The following is a 26,670-nucleotide window of genomic DNA, read 5'->3' as shown; positions in this document are numbered from 1 at the left end:
TAACAATGTTACCTCACAGCAAGAAAACCACTGTTCCAACCTCCTATCGGGCTGGTTGGCGTTTCTGTGCGGAGTTTCCATGTTCTCCCAGTGTTCGCGTGGGTTTCCTCTAGGTTCCCCGGTTTCCTGCCACCGTCCAAAAACATAAACCATAGCTAATCGACTAAACCAAATGGTCACCCAAGACAACCTTAGTTAACACTTTTCACACGGCGACAAGCAGGGGAGTTCTCGAGAGCTACCTGAGCTCGAACTCCCCTCTCGCCCTTCTAACAGGACGGAGCCCCGGGCTCAAGGATATTACGAGCTCAGGGCTCTCTCCCGAGACAACATGACAATTACGCTTTATTGATTTACAGCTAAGTGTAAACTCTTAAAGTGAGTTTTAGGATGAACACTGGTCTCCATGGACTGCCTTCTACGCCTATGTTCTCAGATTTTCACCGAGGTAGCATTAGTCTTGTTACCATTATGCTGATGCACAGGTGTTTGTAGCTCCACCCTCTTTTGAACAGAGCACAATCTCATTTCAATTGACCAAAATGGCACGATTTGAATCAAAGCCTAAAATGGGCTGTTTCAAAAAGATATTAGCCTGGTGATGAGCGGTGCCGCGTTTTCTCCGGACATAACGCCTGGCATTCACTCCAAAGAGTTCGATTTTAGTCTCATCAGACCAGAGGGTTTTGCTTCTTATGGTCTGAGAGTCCTTCAGATGCATTTTGGCAAATTCCAGGAAGGGGGTGGCTTCCGTCTGGCCACTCTACCATACAGGCCTGATTGGTGGATTGCTGCACAGATGGTTGTCCTTCTGTAAGGTTCCCTTCTCTCCACAGAAGAACGCTGGAGCTCAGACAGAGTGACCATCGGGTTATTAAACACCTCCCTGACTAAGGCCCTTCTCCCCTGATCACTCAGCTTGGATGGCCGGCCAACTCTAGGAGGAATCCTGGTGGTTCCAAACATCTTCCACTTACGGATGATGGAGGCCGCTGTGCTCATTAGAACTTTCAGAGCAGCAGAAATGTTTCTGTAACCTTCCCCAGCCTTGTGCCTAAATCCTGTCTCGGAGATCTACAGACAATTCCTTTGCCTTCATGCTTGGTTTGTGCTTTGACATGCACTGTCAACCCTGGGAGCTTATATAGACAGGTGTACGCCTTTTCAGATCATGTCCAATCTACTGAATTGAACACAGGTGAACTCCAATGAAGCTGCTGAAACATCTCAAGAATGATGAGTGGAAACTTGTATATATATATAAATAGCCACAAATCAACATTTACAAATCACAAAATAAATCCCTGTCACCTGATGGAGTACTCACAGAATGATGGTTTGTCCCATACTGGGTCTGTGGACTGCTCCGGGTGCCCCTCGAAAGAGTTTGACCTTCTTCTTTTCTTGTTTTCGTGAAAACTATTCCTGTTAAAGCAAGCAAATCACACTGTGAACACAATGAAGAAATGGCATAACGAAGGAAAACAGCACTGTCATCCTTACCCTTCATGCTGGTTGTGTTTTGGAGGCATATAATGGTACACAGTCGCTGGGAGAGAAGCATGGGGCATACATGAGGAGGCCGCAACAGCATTCGCGGGCAAATGTCCTGCTGGATGAGCTGTTGATAGGCACTGGGTATACTGGGGGACAGCAGGGATGGGTGCATACTTGCATGTGGTTGCTTCTGTAGTTGCGTTTACACTGTTCTGAGAGACCAAAGCAGGAGAAATAGCCTTGATATGAGTCCCCAAGTTTCTGCCAACGTCATACACGTGTCCAGAACCTTCACAGTGATCTTGTTTTCGGTCTTTGAAGGGACAGGGTGGTGGGAAGGCGGCTGCTGATATGCTATATGCATCCTGGCTGCATTGTTCAGTGGACCATCGGGAATCTTGTGGACAGAAATACGGTTTAATGGCTTCAACAAATGCGTTGTACGATGGAATGTATTATTAGAGAAGACATCACCTCGAATTTGCGGTGGTGAACTACGTTCTGATGCAGAATCGGGTGGTGATTCAGGTAAGATGCTGAGAAAGAAGCAAAATCAGTGCTAAAGACATCGGATAACCATGTTGTGTCGATTTTTATTTGTAGAAACTCACAAAGTGGGATCTGTCTCATTGCTCAAATACTGCTCCAGAATACTGGTGTCTACCACAGCACTCTCCAACACACCACTCACATCTTGTCCTGATGGCAAAAACAAGTCACAATTCTTTCTCGTGTCAAATGTCAATGAATGCGATGAAATTCATTGACGTGATAAAAAAATCTCAGGATCAGGTAGAGTTTCCTTTTCCTGATGCACCAGAGAAGGCAGTATTGTGCTTTAAAAGAAATCTGAGAGCAGTCAGATTTTGATATTTCATCCAAAACCCCCTGGTCATTCTAAATCCATAGGCCGTTTGATCATCTACAACAAAAGTGAAGACATTCTCAATAAAATCATCCATTCCATCCACGCAGATTTGGCTTTTTTTCAAGTTGGCCACATATTTTTTCTTTGTTAACCACTAGGAAGCTGCTTGTTTTGCGAGTTTCATCATTGTAAGCTATGCTATTGTTAAGCCCCGTGCACACCAGGACGCTTTTTGCTCGTGTTTTCCGTCGACGTTCAATAACATGACTAAATAAAGGGCGCTAATGTGATCGCACACCAACGCGCAAACCGGCAAGCGTAAAATCGTAACTTTAAAGAAACACCTCATGCTCGTTTTTTTGTTTTGACGCGCCGCGTCTAAACCTTTTCCTCCAATCAGATTGGCACTTTTGTTCAGGTGCAATGAGCGGCTGCAGTTACAGTAAACAGCACTTGGAGGCGCTCAAGCGCAAAACTGTCAATGCGAGCGCACATTGAAGAAGATGCCCGGAGGCGATATGAACGTGGACTGGTGAACAATAATAACGCTAGATATATATATACACACACACACACACACATATATATATATATATATATATATATATATATATATATATATACACATATAGACACAAACATATATACACATACATCCATACATCCATACATACACATATATATATATATATATATATATATATATATATATATATATATATATATATATATATATATATATATGTATGTTTATGTGTATATATATATATATATATAGTAATAAGAGTAAGTTTTTATTTCATTGTGGCATTAATGACCACACGAGTCAGGGCATCAGTATATTGTCACTAAACTGAGGCACTGGGAACCACACAGACAACAGCCTGAGCACCACCCACTGGCCTCACTATCACCTCTTCCAGCAGCAAACTAGTTTTCCCTTGAGGTCTCCCATTTAGGTTTTGCCCAGGCAGACAGAAGGCTGCAATAAATAAATACCTACTGACAATCCAAACAAACACCCTAAATATGCTCAACAACAATGCCGCAAAGAACATCAGTAGATCAAAAAAACCAGAGTCATCTCAGACAGGACAAGCAGTTTTAAAATCAGATGATTTCTGTCGGTCTAACAGGATTAAGGAGAATGGAGGGGAAGATTCTCCACAGGACAAAGCAGACTGAAAGACAACCAAACACAACATTCAGTACAAGATTAAGATTCATTTGCGATGGATTTTATATAGACAATACAAATGTTTCATCTTCAGAGTTCAAGTCAGGAACAGCGGGGGGGAACATATAGTTGAAGTCAGAATTATTAGCCCCAGTTTTTTTCCCCCCTCAGATTTTGTTTAACGGAGAGCAGATTTCAACACATTTCTAATCATAATAGTTTTAATAGGTCATTTCTAATAACTGATTTATTTTATCTTTTCCATGATGACAATAAATAATATTTTCAAGACACTTCTATACAGCTTAAAGTGACATTTAAAGGCTTAACTAGGTTAACTAGGCAGGTTAGGGTAATTAGGCAAGTTATTGTATAACGATGGTTTGCTTTGTAGACTATCGAGAAAAAATATGTAGCTTAAAGGGGCTGATAATATTGACCAAATAATATTAAAACGTCTTTTAAAAAATTAAAAAAGACTTTTTCTGGAAGAAAAAATATTATCAGACATACTGTGAACATTTCCTGAATCTGTTCAACATCATTTGGGAAATATTTAAAAAAGAAAATTCAATGTGAGGCTAATGATTCTGACCTTAACTGTATATTCACGTTATGGGTCCTTGATCTGTCTGAGCTTCTGACTGATTTTATAGATCCATGGCCTTGAACTATCGTGTGTAAACTGCACCTTCACACTGTACAGATTACGCTACACTGCATTACTATAGTGATTGGGAGTGCCATGAAGGCCAAACTCCACACAATACCGCATTTCTAGTAATTGTTTGAGTGAAATGGTTTGTACAGTATTTATAATGCGCATTGTTTAAAGGCACAGTGTGGCATTTTCTCCACTAGAGTGCGCATATTCACAACAAACAAAGGCGCACTTTGACAACGACATAACTAAGTGTGGGAGTCGTGGTTTATTATGCAGGACTCCTGCAGAAATCATGTTGATGATGAGTAAAGTGTTCAACACTTATTATCATGATAGTATGAAGCGGAGTTAGGCTGAAAGCCGTGGAAGTGAAACGAGAGAAACGCTGAAGCTATGCTGCTGACGCTTTTATTATGACAACACACACTCCATCTCACTACTTAAAGCTGCTTGATTTAAACATCCTTCAAAACCTTCGGCACAATGCAAGAACATATTAATTATTTAACATATTAACAACTAATTCAAAAAAATCTCACATATTGTGCCTTTAAATTGCTCATGAATATTCAATTTAATTGAAAATGATTAGTCAGCTATCATATGAAACCAGGAGGGCCATCGGTTAAACAAAGCAGGTGAACGTTATTTAGTTGTCTTACCACTGAAGAACTGCTGCAGGGCCTCGTTTTCTCCAAGAACGTCCATTGGGTTCGCTTCTGAATTACATTTAACGTGCGCACTACCGTAAAAGCCCTGTGGACAAGGGACAAGGCTGTATCTTAGACATGGAGAGATAGCAAGAACTGACCCAAATACCAATCTAAACACCTTTCTCCATTTCGGAGAATCTGGAAAAGTCGGTCGCATGTCTGTGTCGAGCACACAACACTGGTTACCTTTTTTTTTTTTAACAATTATTATCATCCAACACCGAATAGACTTGGATTTATACTTCATATACCTCATAATATGACACTGTTGTTCATTTGGTTGCATTTCCCTACTGAACAAAACAGCTTAAACCAGCCTAGGCTGGTTGGCTGGTTTTAGCTGGTCGACCAGGCTGGTTTTAGATGGGTTTTGGCCATTTCCAGCCTGATTTCAGCTGGTCAGGCTGGGAGATGACCAGCTAAAACTAGCCTAGCCAGGCTGGAAGCCCAGCCAAAACCAGCTATGTCCAGCTTAAACCAGTTTTAGCTGGTCATTTTCCACCATGGCCAGCTAAAACCAGGTTGGAAATGGCTGGAAACCAGCCTGGAAATGGCCAAAACCCCTCTAAAACCAGCCTGGTCGACCAGCTAAAACCAGCCAACCAGCCTAGGCTGGTTTAAGCTGGATTTTTCAGCAGCATACGCAACTACGGCAGCCATTTTAGATGATCTGACAAACTTTGCATACACATCTCACGAACAGAAACGTAACATACGTTAGCATATTAGATGCCTAAAATCCTTGCTACATCCTGGTATACACAATAAACTTACCGGCAACAGAAACGTACAAAACTTAATTAAGCTACTAATCCGTTTAGACAGATTTCAGTAGAGATGTTTCCTCCGTCTTTTCGGTTAATAGCAACAAACTGAATCTTACCTTTCACTCCAGAATGTCGGTGTTGATTTCAGCCCACATTACTAAGAGCACCTCAAGTGTAATCCATCGGTAACGGCAGATATTTCTATATATTTCCCTATGCTAAAATAAAAATGTCCATAAGAGTTAAAGAAGCTCTTATTCAAAGAAAAGGGCAGTCATTGCGCAGTCCCGCATGCACTTTGTTCACTGACCCCAAAGTCCACCCACATCCGAGCAAACACCTGTGGGAGGCCATAAATCAAGCTTTGTTTATGAGGTAATCGCACACAGACGTACTGCGAGAGCTGAAGGGATTGATAGGCGTGTTTCTGGGCAAATATATCATATCCTGCACAGCTGTGGACTTGACTGGAACAAGCCGTGCGAATTCACTTGATAACACACCGAGACTGAAGCGCATAGTGGTTACATTCTGAACGGATACAAACCCAAATCAAGACAGAGTGATATTCTGAAAATTAATTTCAAGGCCAGCAATTGTCATGCAAGACAATAACATAGCAGAATAAGCAAAGCTGAAAATATTAAAATAACGAAATGGTCAGCCTACGGTCCTGACCTAAACTTGATTGAAAATCTGTCCCTAGAAACACTATGTTGCAGCATGGAGGCTAAGTGGTTAGCATGAGTGTCACTGGTTCACGTCCCGGCTGGACCAGAAGGCCTTTCTTTGCGGTATTTGCATGTTCTCCCCGTGTTTATGCTTTTTCCTGCATCCTTTAGTGTGCTTTAAAGTCCATAGACAAGCAATATATTTGAATTGGATCAACTTAATTGGCTGCAGTGTGTGAATGTGTGGGTGTTTCCCGAGTTGCAGCAGGTAGGGCATTCGCTGGTAAAACATGTACCAGAGTAGTTTGGCAGTTCATTCTTCCATGGCGACCCCAGATGAAGCAGGGATTAAGTTGAGGGAAAGCGAGTGAGTAGACTACAACTGTGGAAAAGACTGAAGAAGATCTCGTTGATTCAAACCAGAGCAGTGACAGAGATGTCCTGTAGTCATTGCAATAATCATTTAGCATCAAAGCTACGTGCTAAAGTCTGGGTACATTAGATCAGGGGTTTTCAAACTGTGGGTCGCACAGTCAACAAAGGTGGGTTGCGCAACGTCACATAACTGCACATGCCCGTAGCCAGGGGGGAGTTCGAGTGGTTCGAACGAACCACCCCCCACAGCCAAAACGTCCAGAATTTGTCCCTTTAATTATTTTATGTAATTGAATATTATATAATATATTTGTTATATAATTAATCTAATATATTTATATTCAGTATGTGTTGTAATAAAGTTTAATTTTAAATACTGGCCAGTAATTTGAATCCCAAAAAGCCTCGAAGGCTCAATAATGTGACGTGATTCACGTGAAAACCCACTGAGTGGTAACATTTGAATGATGCGACATGGATACTTGAGTAACGGTGTTGGTCGAAAAGAGCAAGGCAGAAAAGGCAGGCAGCGGCGTCATCATCGCAAAATATGTTCAACAAGACTGCCAACAAGGGTAACGTTAAGGCAAAAGTTACTAACTTCCTAACAGATGAAAATCTATCCATAGGCTAACTGGCCGCATTAGCCGGGACGTCCTGTATGTTTATTGACTTGTCCTGTACACGACCTAATTTAACGACCATTATTTTTTTAATAACTGTCCGACGAAGGCTTTAATGGCAAGCGGAGTCCTCAGCCATCAGGTGTCACTTCACAGCAAAAGGCGCTAATCCTGTCACGTCTGACCTGCGCCTGAAACACCTGTAGATGCGCTTTTACAGCCAAAATTCTATTAAACATTTACTATAAGCATAAAACGTGTTCTAACGTTTCAGGCCTGTAGCCAGGAAGGTTCGGGTGGTTCGAAAGACCCACCCCTCACTGACAAAGGTCCAAAATTTGTCCCAAATATGAGCTCATTTGTCATATTTTCGTCCTTTTTAACTGCTATGCCATCATAAATAATGAAAATTATAAATTGAATAAGGCTTTATGCTTTTTAACCAAAGAGGCTAGAAAAAATCTGAAGAATGAATTAATATTGTATTATTATTATTATGTTTTATTTTTTTAATTTTATTGAAATGTACAAATTGTGACAGTTGAATGTGCTGGCTAGTTTGTTTTTTTTTGTCTAATAAGTTATAGTAGACACTTTCTTTTACTTTAGGACTTTAACACATTGCTATTTTCTCCTATTGATATATGATGTAATTAGTTTTTTATTATTATTATTATTAATTATTATTGAAATTTTAAGGAAATATTTTAGTACATCAAAAAAGTGTGGTTGTGATAAAATCTGACTAGCTAATCCAGCAAAAAAGTCACTAAAATGCAGTATTTAAATCTTATAGTTAAATAAAAACTGAGGCGTATAACTGCAAAAAGGTCCACTTTTTGAGAAAAAAATAGCCACCCCTTTCACCAGGCTGGCTACAGGCCTGCTGCAGCTATATTTACATTGCGGCGAATCAAAACCAGTACGATTGACGGCAATAACTGAAAAACCTCTTACCCTAAAGATATCTAAAGTGTGTTTCCTACAAAAAGACAAAGCTGGTTATGTTTCGCTCGACTTTACGAGCACTGCACCGTTTGAGCCCTCGCAATCTGCGTTTAGCCGGTAGAACTCGCGCTGAGAGGAGCTCTCAGTAAGGGACCGTCGAAAAAGTGCTTCTTTTTTTTCCGTTTTGCTTCGTCCTGCGTGTTTTATTTTAACCTTCTCAGGCTCAAATGAAGTTTTAGAAACAGGAAAAATCTGATGTTTAGGGAAAATTATCATATGGGGTAGTACAATAGAATCCTGACTTTTTTTTTTTTTTAAGAGATGCTGTTTCTCAATTCCAAGAACGCAGAGAATGGACTTGTGTTCTTGTGGAGACCGGTCTTAACAGGTGTCCTCGGAAGAACGAACTCAGGAAACCGCGAGGACAGAGAACGCATCCTTTGAGAAATGGGACGCTGCGTTCTTCCTGATGGTCACATGACCTTCACGCGTTTTATATGGTAAATTATTTAAACATGACAGCACTCATACAACTATTTATTGTTTTCCCCCTCTTCAAAATATATACTTTGCATAAAAACATTATAAATATATGTTGCACAATATAAATAAAACAGATTTTAATACGAATTTCAGCAAACAAACACCCTTAATGTGTTTATTAATTTATTAAGATGTCCATGGTAATGTTTACTTTCACCGTTTCATTTAGGGAAACTCCTGAGGTAAATAAGTGATATCTCTGAACTTTAATAATAAATTAATATAAAATGCTGCGCTTCCCATCTCCAGTCGCAATGACTTCTGGGACTTCCAGAGCGAGTTCGGTGCTCAAGTCTGCATCGGTGCGTCCTCGATATCAAGATCACATCCGGGAAGTTTCACGCGTCCTCCGTACTTGCGGTCTTGAGTATTGGAACTGAACTTAGGCAGCTGAGGATGACGTTGCACGAGAGCACGAGGACGCAAGACCGCTGAAGAACGCATATTGAGAAACAGCCAGAGACTTTCACATGCAAGGCGTTCTGAGATGTTGCAGATTTGCAACATTGGCCCAGTGTGGTGATTAGACACTGACGAACTGAATATGATATGAACAATAACTTTATATATACAACTTTTCAAACAATGTAACAAATTGCACTTTTAGTGGCGGAACAACAACAAAAACAATATGGGATCCAAATCCAATATCTCAAATCCTCATTGAGTAGGTCATGTTTCCAAGTCACTTTGTCATGTGGTACTCCAAGATACAGTTTTCGTCTTTTGTGTCATCTGTTGAGCAAGTGGGGAAACTGTTTGTTGCTAATGGACAACCAAGTCCTGCAGTGGTACTTCTGAGTAGAAAAACTCATGAAATATGCATCTGGAGTAATAAGGTAGTTAAATATTAACTGTTGCAAATCAGCAACGCCTGCCTTGAGAGGGTCACTACTAATTTTCTCTTAAATGAGCACAAACAGTTAATAAAGTAGTCGAATGCTTTCATTATAGACCTTTTTCACGGCTGCTGCATGGAGGGCGCCATAGCGACCAGCGTCTTCCAGTAGAATGCTAAAAACTTGCGTTCACAGCGTGTACAACTGGTAATTTGCGCTCTGAAAATGGGTTTCAATAGCGTTTTTAATGGATAACAGAGTGTTTTTGTGACACGCGACTTAGAAATGTGTCTGTTAAAGCCGTTATAATCTGTCACGTGTGGTTCAAGCGCGTCAGAAATACGAGACAAACTTTCTCCTAGTTCACGTGTCTGCCGTCAGAAATACAGTGTGGCTGTTTCTCAATTCCAAGAACGCAGAGAACGGATTTGCTTTCTTGTGGAGAGCGGTCTTGCCAGGTGTCCTCGGAAGAACGAACTCAGGAGACCGCGAGGGCGGAGAACGCGTCCTTTGAGAATTGAGATGCTGCGTTCTTCCTGATGGTCACATGACCTTCACGTGTTTTAAATGGTAAATTATTTAAACATTACAGCCTTCATACGACGATTTGTTTTTCCCCTTTTCAAAATATATACTTTGCATAAAAACATTATAAATATGCTCTGCACAATATAAATAAAACAGATTTTAATACGAATTTCAGCAAACAAACACCCTTAATGTGTTTATTCCTTTATAAAGATGTCCATGGTAATGTTTACTTTCACCGTTTCATTTAGGGAAACTCCTGAGGTAAATAATTCATATCTATGAACTTTAATAATAAATCTAAATAAAATCCAGCGCTTCCCACCTCCAGTCGCAATGACTTCTGGGACTTCCAGAGCGAGTTCGGTGCTCAAGTCTGCATCGGTGCATCCTCGATATCAAGATCACATCCGGGAAGTTTCACGTGTCCTCCGTACTTGCGGTCTGGAGTATTGGAACTGAACTTAGGCAGCTGATGATGACGTTTCACGAGAGCACGAGGACGCAAGACCGCTGAAGAACGCATATTGAGAAACAGCCAGAGTGTGTGCGTTCCCGGCCAGTCAGCTGTTAGCTCAGCGGCTCTTTAACACACACACAGAGAGAGAGAGAGAGAGAGAGAGAGAGAGTACTGGCATGAAACTTAACAGGTATGAAAGTCGAGCCACTTACAAAAATGTTATTATTGATCCTCTGCTGGCTGATTTGCTGTTCATTCTAATCGCGAGCCGTTTGTTTTATTCCGTGTGTTGTTTTTACCACGGTTTGTGTTTTTCTGTAATTTCGAAATGACACTAGCCTATTTTTTCACTTTGTCACAGTTATTAAATCAGTGTGTCAGTGGCACAGTACAGGCTTTTTGGTGAATAACATTTGTTTGGGCTGGTTATATTTGAAATAAAGAGAAAATGTTGACTTTAGCGATGACGAGGCTTCATTTAAACTGCAGAAGATGCCGTCTGACAACGAGGGGAAACCGCCTCACAGCAGCTGTTTTCCATCCTATTAGATCGCATTTCTTTAAATGATCAGTCCAGGAGATGCTGCTGATGGACAACAGGATTAGTTCAAAGAGGATAAAAGCAGGTAAAATAGATTAAAACTCGTTTCAAAGCTGTCCAAATGTGACTGTTTACACGCATCAGCTGCCGACCGGAAGTTCTTTGCATTCTCCTTGCGCAGCATACACGCAAAGCATAATGGGTCATTTTGCGTTCCAGGAAAAAGGTCTATAGATCTTTGCATTCTAACATTAACAAAGGGGCTTGATCAAAATGTTGATCGTATTCTCTTCTAAAAAACGAAGAGTATCTTTTTCAACAGAAAAATGATCCCAGTTACAGCCAGCATCCCACCAAAAGCACTTCGAGCCTCATTTTGTGCATTTCAAATCGCAAAATCCAAAAAGCCACAGCCATATATTTTTGACTGCTTTAAATGGAGACGTTTTTTTACCCATTTTTCCATTTTAAAATATTATGGTGGGTTTTGAGAATGAATTACTTGCCTAGGTGGGTCCCGGAACAAAAAAGTTTGGGAATCCCTGCATTAGATGGCATGAAAACATTCAGGCCTTGTATTGAATATGTTGGATGCAAAAGAGCCAAGAGAGCGACTGTATAAACACTGGGGTCCACTGTTGAAAGTGGCATGCGAGCGCAAGAACTTTGGTTCCCTTTATATACAGTGAGCAGCTGTGCATTTGTGTGCTGATGAGTAACGGCATAAGGATGCACTGTGAGAGTGACATGCTGCCAAAATAGTTGTAAAAATTGACCTTAATAGGGCGGCATGGTGGCTAAGTGCTTAGCATTGTCACCTCACAGCAAGAAGATTGCTGATTCAATTCAATTCAATTCAATTCAATTCAATTCAATTCAATTCAATGTAGATTGTGTCAAAGCAGCTTCACATAAATGGTCATAGTAACCGGATCAGGGTAGTTCAGTTTTTAGTGTTTAAGTTCAGTTCAGTTTAGCTCAGTTCAGTGTCATTTTAAAGTCACAGCTCACTTTAAAGTCATTACTGAGAGTCCAAACACTGAAGAGCAAATTCATCGATGAGTACCTTTTCAGATCCTGAACCATGCGAGCCAGTGGCGACAGCGGAGAGGGAAAAAACACTTCACCAATAGGAGAGTGAAGAAAAAAAACCTTGAGAGAAACCAGACTCAGTTCGGCGCGACCGTTTTAATTTCTCCGCTGGCCAAAAGTCTTGTGCAGAGCTGCAGTCTCAGCAGTGGAGGCTGGAAGCTGGCCTCAGCGAAGACTCGTCTGTCCCTGGAGCGTCACTGGAATCAGTCTCACTTGAATCAGATTCAAGTCCTGACTAAATCAGTTGGTGTTTCTGTGTGGAGTTTGCATGTTTTCCCGGTGTTGGCGTGGGTTTCCTCCGGTTTCCCCCACAGTCCAAACACATGCGCTATAGGGGAATTAGGTAAATACAATTGGCTGTAGTGTATGAGTGTGTAAGTATATGAGAGTGTGTATGGGTGTTTTCCAGTACTGGGTTGTAAAAGGTGTACGCTGTGTAAAAACCAACAAAATCTCACGGCAGTTCTCAACTTTCTGATTTAGTCGCGAATCCGTATGAGTTCGTACGATCTAATTCGTACAATTTAGTACGATTCGCTCATCACCCAATGGCGGTTTGGGTTTAGGGACGGGGTTAGGTGCCACGCCTCCTTTATAAATCGTACATTTTCGTAAGACTCGCTTCGTACGAAATAGCCACTAAACTGACAAAATGTAAAATACTTCCGTTTCCTTGTGAGATCAGCCTGGTAAAAAACATATGCCATAATAGTTGGCAGTTCATTCTGCTGTGGCGACCTCTGACTTAGACTAAGCCGAAAAAAAATGAATGAATGAATATTGACCTTAATCTGCGATGTGGAAGTGCACTCGCTTCTGCGATCGTATTAGAACTTCCCATTCAGCTCCCTATGGGGGAAATGACTATAGGAATAATAAAGAGCAGAAAACAGTCACTACTTGCTCTTCAAACAAGTGTATGAACAAGTATCACAATTAGCATTAAAACAGCACTAGGAGGCGCTCAAGCGCAAAACTGTCAATGCGAGCGCACATTGAAGAAGATGCCCAGAGGCGATATGAACGTGGAGCTGCATTGTAAAAAATGGCCGTGATTTCAATGGTAAAAAACTGTACAAATGCTACAATACAAATCCGTAACCTGGTTAACAGTATGTTTACTTGATATATACGGCGAATAACCGTAAATTGACTTTCCCAGAATTCCCTGCATGGCACATCACTTTTTATGCATTTTGTTGACATTAATATGAATCTTTTTAGTTGTTTCCCCATCAGTTATGTACATTAGAGATTTATGTTACATCTAATGTTGATAAACAATGTTTACCATACTGGTGTTTAGTAGCTGTGTGAATGACACTGAGCACCTTCTATATGCTGATGCGCTTTTCTGCTTGTGGGAAAAGTTGATTGTGATGAGCATTGGCTTATTATGTAACTTCTTCATCACCACGTGAATGTGGGTGTGCTAACGTGTCTAACTGTGTAACAAAAGATTTGTAAATGCTGGTCATTCAAAATACAGACATATTACCTCCATAAATTTCTAAAATACGGTAGTTTACCGTAAAAATAAGAAATTACTTTTACGGTTTGTACCGTGTTTTTAACGGTAAAGTACTGGCAACCACAGCTTTTACCGTAAATTTTACGGATTTATTTTTTACAGTGTGCTTATTGCCCTGGTGAACAATAACCATTTCTTCATCGCTAGAGCTGGAGCTGCTACTTGAACCATCCATGCTTGTTCGAACAAGCGTGTCAACTTTCTGCCTTCTTCTGTGTTACAAGCGGATGTCAGAAGCTAAAAGTTGTGTAACGCCATCTAACGTCAAGGAGTGATTTTGCATACTCTTCTGCTCGACGCCAGTTTGAATCCGGAAAAACGTCTAAAAAAAACGCTGACAATAAACGCAAACGAAAAGCTTCCCGGTATGTACGAGTCCTTACGCCTGGCGTTTTATTTAGTCACGAGGTGTTTGACGTCGAAACGCGAACAAAAAAGCATCCTGGTGTGCACTGGCCTTCAGGCTGTATCTGAAATGCCCACCTATAGACCAATTACCATGTTTGTAAACATTCAGGATGCGCGCGCAGGGAGGTGGCAGAAAAAACCGGGAGCGCTAGCATTTACAGCGAGGGAATGACACCAGAGGTGAGTTTGTTGTTGTCTTAGAAATAAGATATATTGATTACGCATTGTATGTATTATTTACATAACGCTTTCAGCATATTATAACAGCTCGTCGCCCAGTGATAGGCACAGTGATTCGGCAAAATTAACGTTAAAGTGAGCGGCGTTCATCTGACAGCTCCATTTGCGATAGCACCCACCCAATGGATATTGGATAAGAGGAAAAGACCAAGCATCCAGTCCCAAATATACAATCTCAATGAAGCTCCGAGTGATTTTACAAGAGAGAAGTTAAAGGTCTACAAGTCTTTGGATGCCAACAATGATGTTTTGTGTGGTCATGTGCAAGAAATAATGCTCCATGATGACCAGATTCAACACTATGTAGAGCTAAAAACCGAGATTCTGCTTAGCCAAAGACAAGGAAAGAAGACGGAGTTAACGTTATACAAGCTAAGGCCTGGATAATTAACTAACCCAACATGCAAAACGACTGCATTCTGACAGCGAACTGCACCTGTACGGCAGGATATGTGAACGAGGTAAAGTCGGTTTTATATTCGCACATTCAGACGTTCTCCTTAACAATATAATTTCATGAAAGCATTATTTGCAAACTCTAAATAGCGAAATCTTATTAGCAGCCAATGACTATCAAAGTACAACATGTTCACAGTCAAATAAATAGTGTTAATGTTGTTTTCAAGTCACATTTGCAGGTTATTTCAGACCGAATATTCAAAGTGCAGTGGTAAACAATATAGTGAGTTTGTCACAAGTTGTCACGGAATGAATGTGTGAATATAAAACCAACTTTACTTTAATAAACGTAACTTTCACGTTTCATTCTTAGCATTCAGCGTCCGCAGTTTAATTCACCATATGTAACTGTTTTTGCTGGAATCATTTCTGCAATCAAAAACGAGTGATGTGTCTGATTCAGCATAGCGTGAACTGACCTGATATGACATGAGAACTGCAGAGTTCAGTATTTCTAATTAGCTCCTCACTTCATTCAGCTCCCATTGAGCCGAAGACGTCTGCAGTCGGCATTAAAGCAGTGTGTGGTGTATGGTAAAAGTTACGTTTTCTATTTTTGGACTCGAATTCGGCATCCTACCGCACAACACGACATCTTTCCCATTGCAGCCTGTCCTTTTTTTGCAACCGGGGACCCGTGTGACGTCATGTGTTACCCTTAAATAGAGCACAATTTGACAAAGCAGCCATTTCTGATGGTGTCTGAAACCATAGTGAATGTTTTGAAGTGCACTCAATCCATTTCACAATAATCAATGCACAACCCATGTGCACTCACCAGCTAGAGAACAGCAATAATGCACTGTGAAAAATGAAATTACACGTCTGGCCACAAGATGGCATCTACTGGGAATCCTCTTCATTCGTTCATTTTCTTTTTGGCTTAGTACTTTTATTAATCTGGGGTCGCCTGAACCGCCAACTTATCCAGCACATGTTTAACTCTGCGGATGCCCTTCCAGCCGCAACCCATCACTGGGAACGGAATCCTATTGGTGTAAGTTTAAAAAAAACAAAACATTTTATTTAATCAAAGTTGTAACGAACAAACGTTACATGCTTTAATTGTTGTTTTAGTTTCTTGTGATGTGAGAAGCACTGGTTGCAATATTACTACAGGCCACTAGGTTGCACTAGAGGGGAGTGAGAACTGGATATATTCCAGCTCACCATAGAGCAAGTGAGTCGTGTTTGGTAGAGGGAACAAGCCTGCCGCAAGCCTGCGTTTGAGCGAAGGTCTCGGCCGTTAGATCGCCCCCTGGGGGCTGGCTGCAGTACAAGTCATAAAGCCCGCCTCCTCCGTGTTAATGAAGGAGACTTGAGCCCAAATTAAAAAAAATTATTACACTTGCAATAAAATGTCCCGAAAGATGGTTCTGGTCGATTAAGGCACTGGTTATTGTGCTGAAATAGGTGCAGATCTTCATTTTTGTAAACAGTTTGTTTTTAGCAGTAATTTAATGCTGGGCGTGTCATCGTGATTGACAGCTGTGATTGACAGTTTCTCAGCGCGTCTGAGCTTCGGCAGGAGACTGAAGTGTTATTATTCGATTTCTGTGTTATTTTACCATGACAAAATGAGTTCAGCAGTAAACTACAGTTTCTGACATACATGATCCTGGTGGAACACTGTTTATTCGCTGAGGTCAGGGCTTTTTTTCGGGCTTTATTAGTTTGCTGATACACGCCTAACCACCCAGATAGCAAAACACACTCGGGCCAGTTCCGGCTAGATTCTCGCCTGCCGGAGATTTACCCCTCAGAGCTCAGACTGACTACCTCTGCTGGACCTACTCCGGATGCCTGGACTCACTGCCCGATTCTAGCCCCAGTCAATCGAGCCAGATGCGGCGGCCGAGCGAGCCGGCGCTGCCGCATGCGAGCCGGAATCAGCCCGCGACGCCGCGAGTATGTTATGTGCTGCGGCCCGGAGCTGGCGCGATTGAATATATAAAACCCTCATATTTGTTAACGTTATTACATCCATTTGTGTTGATATGACATCAAACGCATGCTGAGAAGTTTTGGGGGCGTGGTTGATTTTACATAAAGCGTTTGGTTGGAAGCTCGACTCCGCTCATTTTCGCGGCTCCTCCTCTGGCTCCATCAGACAGTCCTTCTGCGCATGTCAAGGCTCCAATTTCAGCAGTCTTTTGAGACAGTTTCAGCCCGTCAAGCAGGCGTTTTGCCCTCAAGGCGTTCAATGGGAAAAGGGGCTGTCGCGTCGTCCATATTTTTTACAGTCATTGAGAGGGAACCACATGGTAAACTTAGGCTACCGACCCACTCCGGTTCTGATTGTTTTGAGAACATTATTGTTGCTGCTCGAATGTGAGTATTGAATACGTTTTAAGCGTGAAAAGTATTTTCAATATTTAGTTGTGATTTGCCCTATGTTTATTTCTTATGTAGACAGGACCTGTTGTCCAAGAGATGTTCAGATGAGGTGTTTGTTGGTACTTTCAATGGACTGCAATGATTTGGTTTCAACATTCTTCATGCTTCTCATTGGCGAGTGAACTATATGCGTACACTTGGAATGACGGTCAGTGACTCTTAAATACCTCATCGTACTACCGTTTTCCCAGTGTGAGGAAGTGGATATTACTGCATCACACTCAAATCCATCTACGCAACCTTCACCCAACCATCTATATCATTTACACAGACTGTTTACATTTAACGACTGCTTGGTTTTGGATATTGATTACTTTTGTTTGTGTGGACTATATACTGTATACACATGTAGAGAAATTAAACAAGAAGAAAAAGGGGGAAAACAGGCTTGTGGAGTTTATTTTAATTTCAGTATGTGTGGAATAAAATTCTGTGAACCCCCTCAGTGTAACATCTTGTGGTGTTACAAAGTAGACTTTGTATACTACTATCTAATGTGATGTGCACAAATAAGACGGCATCCCATCCTCTGCACTCAGTGCTAATGAATAATGGTAAAGGGAGCAATTTCAGATACAGCACTGGACATTCTCAAGCCTTTATTTGTCAACACTCCTATTACGAACGCTCTCTATTCTATTTTCTACTCTTTCCATTTAAACATTCCACTGGTTCTTTAACACTTCAAGTAATATTAATTATTATATTGCTAATCGCAATTCCTTTTTGTAGACAATTAAGCAGAATTATGTATAAAGGTCCTTTAATTTGGGAATGTTTTACTTCCATCAATGAGCCCTGAGCTCTGAATATCCTTGAGCCCGGGGCTCCCTCCCGTTTGAAGGGCGAGAGGAGAGTTTGAGTCTCGAGAACTCCCCTGCTTGTGAACATGCTGAGATGTATCTGACTAGGAGTTGTCTTAGGATGCTATTTTAAAGTAGTCAATTTTCTTCTGGTGTATGTCTTAAAACGATGGGAGAAAGTCGGGAAAAACTCACGCAAACAGAGAACATACGAACTCTGCACAGAAACGCTGACCAGCCTCGTAGAGGGGCCGAACCTGCGGCGTTCTTGCTGAGGCAACAGTGCTAACCGCTGGGCCGCAGTGCCGCCCTATCAGAGTAGGGGTGGAAGGGCGTATTCTTAAAGACGAAGACGACTGGAGTAGAAAGCTCTGGTAATTTATAGTGTGTCAGTATTCATCTGATTGGTGCACTATACGGAGCTGATGCGGTACCAGCTGTGTTCAATCATAAGCACATGATCCTCTCGAAATTAGTTTATAAATAAACCGCACTCATGGAATTGTATGGTCTGAAATCTATCATGATCAATAAATGATCTTAAATCTAAGCCTTAACTGTTTTATGTTTTGTAGATAATTGTCGGAAATCAGTTCCACAAAGCTCCTAAAAAAAACAAAAACAAAGAGATTTTCCTAATCTTTGAGATGTACCTTCACACGCCTAGCTTCACCCGGACAAACACCACCGCTCATTCTCCTCTGGAGGTTCAGAACTTTATTCAGGCTTCCAGAAAGGCACTAAACTCAAAATGAAGGAGGCTAGACGAGTCTGAGGAGGAAAAATACACATGGTGGTACAAACAGAACATTCCAGATACACAAAACACAACGGCACAACAGCATACAGCTAGCTACAGCACTGAACAAATCAATCTAACAGAGCTTGAGGAGCCTTTATTTGAGTGTTTCATCCGACCGAACGCAACCTCCGGCTACAGTTCATGCTTTAGTGTCTTCTTCTCGTCCTTCATCATCAATGAATATAATAAGGTGTGGTGGTCCCTGTGAAGCCGCTCTGACAGGACGGTCAAAGAGCGGCCGGGGATCAGGCGGTGGCGTTCACGCATCTGTGACGGCTCTGTTCACAGCTCATCTTTGTAGAAGCCCAGCTTGGCGTTGGACATCTCCTTCCGTAGCTGCAGGACCTCCCAGAACATCTGCTCTGCTTGGAAAAACACAGCGTTGTGAATGTTAGAGGGGAAACCTTCATGAGAACTACTAATAATAATAATAATTCCTTACATTTATATAGCGCTTTTCTGGGCACTCAAAGCGCTTTACACAATGGGGGGGGGGGATCTCCTCATCCACCACCAGTGTGCAGCATCCACCTGGATGACGCGACGGCAGCCATTTTGCGCCAGACCGCACACCACACACCAGGTGATTGGTGGAGAGGAGACAGTGATGAAGCCAATTGGAATATGGGGATGGTTAGGAGGCCATGATGGACAGAGGCCAGTGGGCAGATTTGGACAGGATGCCGGGGTTAAACCCTTACTCTTTTCGAAGGACATCATGGGATTTTTAACGACCACAGAGAGTCGGGACCTCGGTTTAACGTCTCATCCAAAAGACGGCGCTCACTGAGCAAAATAGCATCCCTGCCACTATACTGGGGCATTAGGACCCACACAGATCGCAGGTTAGGCGCCCCCTGCTGGCATCTGCTTTAGCATTTTACATCCACCACTCAAATAACTGCAAAGTTTTTAAAGTGTGGTTATACAGTGGTGGAGTGTAAGTATTTTTACCTGCCTCTGAGCTATTCTGGGGTGCGTTTCCCGACATAACTCATGTCTAAACTATCACACTACGATGCATCGTTCGGGAAATTAATGATGTAGTGATGAGTGTTTCCCCGAAACCGAACCACGTTGGTTAAAACATAAAACCTCCACAATGATGCTATAAATGGGGTGGAGTAATGCAGCGTTCACACCAGACGCGGAACGCGCGTCAAGCGCGAGTGATTTACATGTTAAGTCAATGCAAACGCACGAATAGTCATCCTGCGGCGCGATACACGCGACACGAATGATGTGAATTGCGCGGTGCGAATAGTGCAAGACGCGCGGGGCAAATTGAGCGCTTTGCTCGTTTGACGCGCTTAACGAGCGTTTCGCGCGAATCTCTCGAGTTCGAAAATCTGAACTTTAGCGGACATTCGCGGCGCGTTAACAAATCAGAAGCTTGCTCTTGTGGGGGCGTGATTGTGACGTAGAACCTGTTGATGGTGTCCCCGGGGAAAACCTCCACGCGAAACTGGGCTTGGCTCAGACAGAAGCACCGTTGAAAGCCTCCGTGACCCAGGTTCAGTTTCTGGAGGAGTTTATGAGCTCACACAGCTGGATGCACCTCTGAAAGGATGTAGTGGACTCAGACACGGTCCTAAACGTATGGACGCTGTTTTTCAGCCTTCATAAAGCACATAAACACTGTTATTTTCTTCATAAAATCCATGTTAGCCATTTAGCATCGAAGCTACAGTCACCGGGCAGACAGAAGCCCTGCCCATCACGCGAATCCACGTCTGTTCTGAAGTGAATTTGACATGCGAATGAAGCGGGGTTTGACGCACGAATGAAGCGAGTAATCTCAAATGTTCACGTGGCTATTTACGCACGAATAGCGCGATTTTTTTCGCGCGTTCCGCGTCTGGTGTGAACATAGCATAACTACTTCTTGAGAGAAAATGACTATGATTTTACTTTTTAACAACGTTGTCACATTCAAACCACGAGAAATGTTCTAACCACGAGGCCTATGTTATATCAAAGAATAGACTATCGAATACACAATACATGTCACTTGTATTGTTTTGAATGGAGAAAAGTGTATCGTCAATATGGCGAATGAAGCCCCGCCTTCTAGTACAGAAGCCAATTACCGATTATCGCTATAGTCTGACGTTTCTCCGGAGGAGAAGCTAGGACTAGACGTGTGCTTTTACGACAGATTTTGTGGTCAACAAACACGCTGGAATCACTTGGAAACAAAAGATTTCTGGTTTGGTAATCTGTTTGAAACGAACGCGAGGTACAGTCCGTCCTGTCAAACGCACATCACATGACAGCAGCTGCTGCTCAAACGGCAACAAACATGTAAAGAAAGAGTCGCTGTCATTTCTGGAGGAGATTCGCCATCGAGAACAGGTTGGGAATTACTTCAGAGGAGCAGCGCGATCAGACGATCCTTATCCACAGGATGATAATGCGTAGAACTGCCGTAAATGAGGTTGGTGTTGTGATCGCTTTCATTTCGAATGCGCATGTGCATTAGCTAGTGCAACCAGAAAAAAATGCTCATTGTATTTGATTCGGACATTTAGAAATGAAACCTATCCATGCTGAAAAATCCAGCTTAATCCAGCTTAAACCAGCCTAGGATGCTTGGCTGGTTTTAGCTGGTAGACCAGCCTGGTTTTAAAGAGGTTTTGGCCACGTCCAGGCTGGTTTCCGGCCATTTCCAGCCTGGTCTTAGCTGGTCAGACTGGAAAGTGACCAGCTAAAACCATTTAAAACCAGCTTGACCATCCTGGTTTAAGAGCTGGACATAGCTGGTTTTGGCTGGGCTCCCAGCCTGGCTAGGCTGGTAAAGCTGGTTTTAGCTGGTCATCTCCCAGCCTGTCAAGCTAAGACCAGGCTGGAAACCAGCCTGGAAAACCCCTCTAAAACCAGGCTGGTCGACCAGCTAAACCAGCCAACCATCCTAGGCTGGTTTAAGCTGGATTTTTTAGCTGGGATGAAGCAGATGTTGTTTAATTTTATAGGTGATTCCAAATATGTAATGTAATCGTACGCTCGGCTAACAGTTTTGGGGAATTTGATGTTTCCCCATTCAGACAGAATGCCCAAGCATTCTGCCTGAGAGGCGTTTCAAAGATGGCTGCCGAGTGAAATGACTTGCCTTAAAGGTAACTTAATATAACTTGTAACTTAATGTCATTTTTAAAGCTGTGCCATTAAAGACACAAAGTGTACTCACAAATCGAGAATCACCCACATGCATGTCAATGTGAATCGGTAATGCATTCATGTTGCTTTATAAAATGCGTTGAAACCACTGGGAATACATTTATTTAAACTTTAAGATGAACATAGTTAGAATGGAGAGGCAGAAATGTCTCAGGGTTTATTAAATAATCTTGCATTAAAAGTGCATTTATAAATCCGTATATTTAAAAAGGCATTTAGTGTGACATAGTTTAGTGATGTAAAAGTGGCAAGTATGAACCATATGGAAAACGGCTTCAAGTTTGGATGTCGAAGTGTAGTTTTGAAAAGTGATACAATGAGATGATTCATTAGCTTACCATCCTGCTGTTTGACGAGTCCTTGGAGAATGTAACGGATGTAGGTGAAGAAGTTGCAGACCGACGTGATCTGTAGAAAAGAAAAGCCTGTTATGTCTCAGTGAACACATTAGAATGATGTGTGTTGTATGACGTGTATTTATTTATATTACTTTTGTGTTTTTATTTTTTAGAAAATGCTTAGACTAACAACAGATTAATCAATCTTTTCTATTGTACTATAACACATCTTGACCACTTTTTTACTGTGCTGCATACTTTTTTAAGGAACATGCTGACAAGTGGAAAAATCAGAATAAGAATAAGTGTGGGGGCCTTTGTTTAATACAAAGTCTAGACATGTCACAAGTTGTCATGATGCTTGTAGAAGTTGTGAAATATATTAAAGATGCAGGTAAGTGTTCAGTTCTGGTATGCAGAGAAGGGTGGCAGAAAGAGGAAGTATGTCTGGGGGTACAAGAGCCAAAAGACTGCAGAATGACTGATAAGGGACGTTACACCAAACTCCACCTGTTAATATCAGTTGTGTATATATGCTGGAGTCAGGGAAATGAATGTGAGTTGCGAACCTCTTGAATGTAATTCTTGTATTGCATTGGGGTAACGTAACAGAGCTCTGTCATCGAATTATTCATTTGTATCTAATAAATTACTAATATTTTTGGCATTGAAGAAGACACTCTCTTTAGACCTTTTCTTATTGAACACGCGTGGAATTGGCTTGATATTCCAACACGTGACAATAACACTAAAGTAGAAGCAATAAAAAAAGATGAAGAAATAAAAACCTGAGCATGTGTAGAAAATAAACTATTTAATTCTGTTGATAGTCATGAAGCAAATCTTTTCCAAAAATTCACAAGAAAATACGACAAATAAACCCCAAATGTGAATTGGGTGAATTTCCTTCAAGTTGTTAGAGTGGCTGACTGTAGTATTGCTAACCCAGCAACCAATAGTAAACAAGTCAAGCATAATGGAGTCATGCGGGTGCAATGATTGCTACATAAGGATCAACATTAACCCAAAACCTGAGTGTAAAAACATTTCTGTTAGCACCGTTGGGAGTGATATGTTACACCAGTGCACCCAAAAATTCAACATTCACTCTTTACTTCTTCAAAACCTATTTGACTTGAGCACAAAAGTCATTTTGTATGAGTTTTTTTTAAAGTTTTTGTCATTTGTTTGTTTATTTATTGCCACATAAGCAACTCACGGCTATTTCATGGCAAGATCGATATAGACAAAAACACTACATAGTAATAACTTCAATAACAACTTCATATTTCAAGAAGGGATAATAATTAATAAATTAATGAATGAATTAATTAAATTACAATAAATACATTACACACGGTTTTAATAAATAAATAATTTTTCCATCATCTATCAAAGTGCTCTGAGTATACAAATCATTGAAGAAAATAACAAGTATGAAGCGTAAAAATAATAAAACACCAGTGTAGGGCATAGTGGCAATATAAATAAACAGCATTAATAACGGAATTTCTTTTTTCACTAACAAATAATTAAATAAATTACTGTTTTCCTGTTACAACGCAGTTACCTGTTACTGACAATAAAATGCAGCATTGTATAATTTATATATAATAAGCAATTGAGCTCAGTGACGTGATTTCATGGGACTCTAACAGGACGCATAACTGATGATGATTGGCATGTGTGTGTAGGGGTGGGACAACCACATAACTGATGATGATTGGCATGTGTGTGTAGGGGTGGGACAACCACATAACTGATGATGATTGGCATGTGTGTGTAGGGGTGGGACAACCACTTAACTGATGATGATTGGCATGTGTGTGTAGGGGTGAGACAACCACATAAAAGGATGATAATTGGCATGTGTATGTAGGGGTAAGACAACCACATAACTGATGATGATTGGCATGTGTATGTAGGGGTTAGACAACCACATAACTGATGATGATTGGCATGTGTATGTAGGGTTAAGACAACCACATAACTGATGATGATTGGCATGTGTGTGTAGGGGTGAGACAACCACATAACTGATGATGATTGGCATGTGTATGTAGGGGTAAGACAACCACATAACTGATGATGATTGGCATGTGTATGTAGGGTTAAGACAACCACATAACTGATGATGATTGGCATGTGTGTGTAGGGGTGAGACAACCACATAAATGATGATGATTGGCATGTGTGTGTAGGGGTGAGACAACCACATAAATGATGATGATTGGCATGTGTGTGTAGGGGTGAGACAACCACATAAATGATGATGATTGGCATGTGTATGTAGGGGTGGGACAACCACATAACTGATGATGATTGGCATGTGTGTGTAGGGGTTAGACAACCACATAAATGATGATGATTGGCATGTGTATGTAGGGGTGGGACAACCACATAACTGATGATGATTGGCATGTGTATGTAGGGGTTAGACAACCACATAACTGATGATTATTGGCATGTGTGTGTAGGGCTGGGACAACCACATAACTGATGATGATTGGCATGTGTGTGTAGGGGTTAGACAACCACATAACTGATGATGATTGGCATGTGTGTGTAGGGCTGGGACAACCACATAACTGATGATGATTGGCATGTGTGTGTAGGGCTGGGACAACCACATAACTGATGATGATTGGCATGTGTGTGTAGGGCTGGGACAACCACATAACTGATGATGATTGGCATGTGTGTGTAGGGGTGAGACAACCACATAACTGATGATGATTGGCATGTGTGTGTAGGGGTGAGACAACCACATAACTGATGATGATTGGCATGTGTATGTAGGGGTGGGATAACCACATAACTGATGATGATTGGCATGTGTGTGTAGGGGTGGGACAACCACATAACTGATGATGATTGGCATGTGTGTGTAGGGGTGGGACAACCACATAACTGATGATGATTGGCATGTGTGTGTAGGGGTGGGACAACCACTTAACTGATGATGATTGGCATGTGTGTGTAGGGGTGAGACAACCACATAAAAGGATGATAATTGGCATGTGTATGTAGGGGTAAGACAACCACATAACTGATGATGATTGGCATGTGTATGTAGGGGTTAGACAACCACATAACTGATGATGATTGGCATGTGTATGTAGGGTTAAGACAACCACATAACTGATGATGATTGGCATGTGTGTGTAGGGGTGAGACAACCACATAACTGATGATGATTGGCATGTGTATGTAGGGGTAAGACAACCACATAACTGATGATGATTGGCATGTGTATGTAGGGTTAAGACAACCACATAACTGATGATGATTGGCATGTGTGTGTAGGGGTGAGACAACCACATAAATGATGATGATTGGCATGTGTGTGTAGGGGTGAGACAACCACATAAATGATGATGATTGGCATGTGTATGTAGGGGTGGGACAACCACATAACTGATGATGATTGGCATGTGTGTGTAGGGGTTAGACAACCACATAAATGATGATGATTGGCATGTGTATGTAGGGGTGGGACAACCACATAACTGATGATGATTGGCATGTGTGTGTAGGGGTTAGACAACCACATAACTGATGATTATTGGCATGTGTGTGTAGGGCTGGGACAACCACATAACTGATGATGATTGGCATGTGTGTGTAGGGGTTAGACAACCACATAACTGATGATGATTGGCATGTGTGTGTAGGGCTGGGACAACCACATAACTGATGATGATTGGCATGTGTGTGTAGGGCTGGGACAACCACATAACTGATGATGATTGGCATGTGTGTGTAGGGCTGGGACAACCACATAACTGATGATGATTGGCATGTGTGTGTAGGGGTGAGACAACCACATAACTGATGATGATTGGCATGTGTGTGTAGGGGTGAGACAACCACATAACTGATGATGATTGGCATGTGTATGTAGGGGTGGGATAACCACATAACTGATGATGATTGGCATGTGTGTGTAGGGGTTAGACAACCACATAACTGATGATGATTGGCATGTGTGTGTAGGGCTGGGACAACCACATAACTGATGATGATTGGCATGTGTGTGTAGGGGTTAGACAACCACATAACTGATGATGATTGGCATGTGTGTGTAGGGCTGGGACAACCACATAACTGATGATGATTGGCATGTGTGTGTAGGGGTAAGACAACCACATAACTGATGATGATTGGCATGTGTGTGTGTAGGGCTGGGACAACCACATAACTGATGAT

At 41.6% G+C, this 26,670-nt stretch overlaps 3 protein-coding genes across 7 annotated transcripts in view; all 3 read right to left on the bottom strand.

The window, feature by feature from the left end:
• The window catches only part of myrfl (myelin regulatory factor like), a 250,410-nt gene extending 244,394 nt beyond the window's left edge, over nt 1-6,016 (bottom strand). For all 4 annotated transcript variants that reach the window (XM_088650227.1, XM_088650228.1, XM_087249843.2 and 1 more), the window contains exons 1-6: nt 5,803-6,016; nt 4,869-4,962; nt 2,109-2,196; nt 1,972-2,033; nt 1,504-1,894; nt 1,328-1,425 (exon numbers count right to left, since the gene is read on the bottom strand). In XM_088650227.1, the coding sequence (XP_088506353.1) occupies nt 1,328-1,425; nt 1,504-1,894; nt 1,972-2,033; nt 2,109-2,196; nt 4,869-4,914 (685 nt within the window). In that variant the 5' untranslated portion in view covers nt 4,915-4,962; nt 5,803-6,016. The remainder of the gene's footprint in view (nt 1-1,327; nt 1,426-1,503; nt 1,895-1,971; nt 2,034-2,108; nt 2,197-4,868; nt 4,963-5,802) is intronic.
• The window catches only part of si:cabz01054394.7, a 202,854-nt gene that overhangs the window by 10,268 nt on the left and 165,916 nt on the right, over nt 1-26,670 (bottom strand). The gene's annotated exons all lie outside the window — the stretch shown is intronic.
• The window catches only part of rab3ip (RAB3A interacting protein (rabin3)), a gene marked incomplete in the record, with an annotated part of 62,706 nt that continues 54,877 nt past the window's right edge, over nt 18,842-26,670 (bottom strand). Inside the window, 2 exon segments of the mRNA NM_001020581.4 lie at nt 18,842-19,311; nt 22,462-22,531. Of these exon segments, the coding sequence (NP_001018417.3) occupies nt 19,229-19,311; nt 22,462-22,531 (153 nt within the window).

Source organism: Danio rerio, chromosome 4, assembly GCF_052040795.2.
Source record: "Danio rerio strain M-AB ecotype USA chromosome 4, GRCz13ab, whole genome shotgun sequence".
In the NCBI taxonomy this organism is placed as follows: Eukaryota; Metazoa; Chordata; class Actinopteri; order Cypriniformes; family Danionidae; genus Danio; species Danio rerio.
This window is presented reverse-complemented; position numbering and strand designations above follow the sequence as displayed.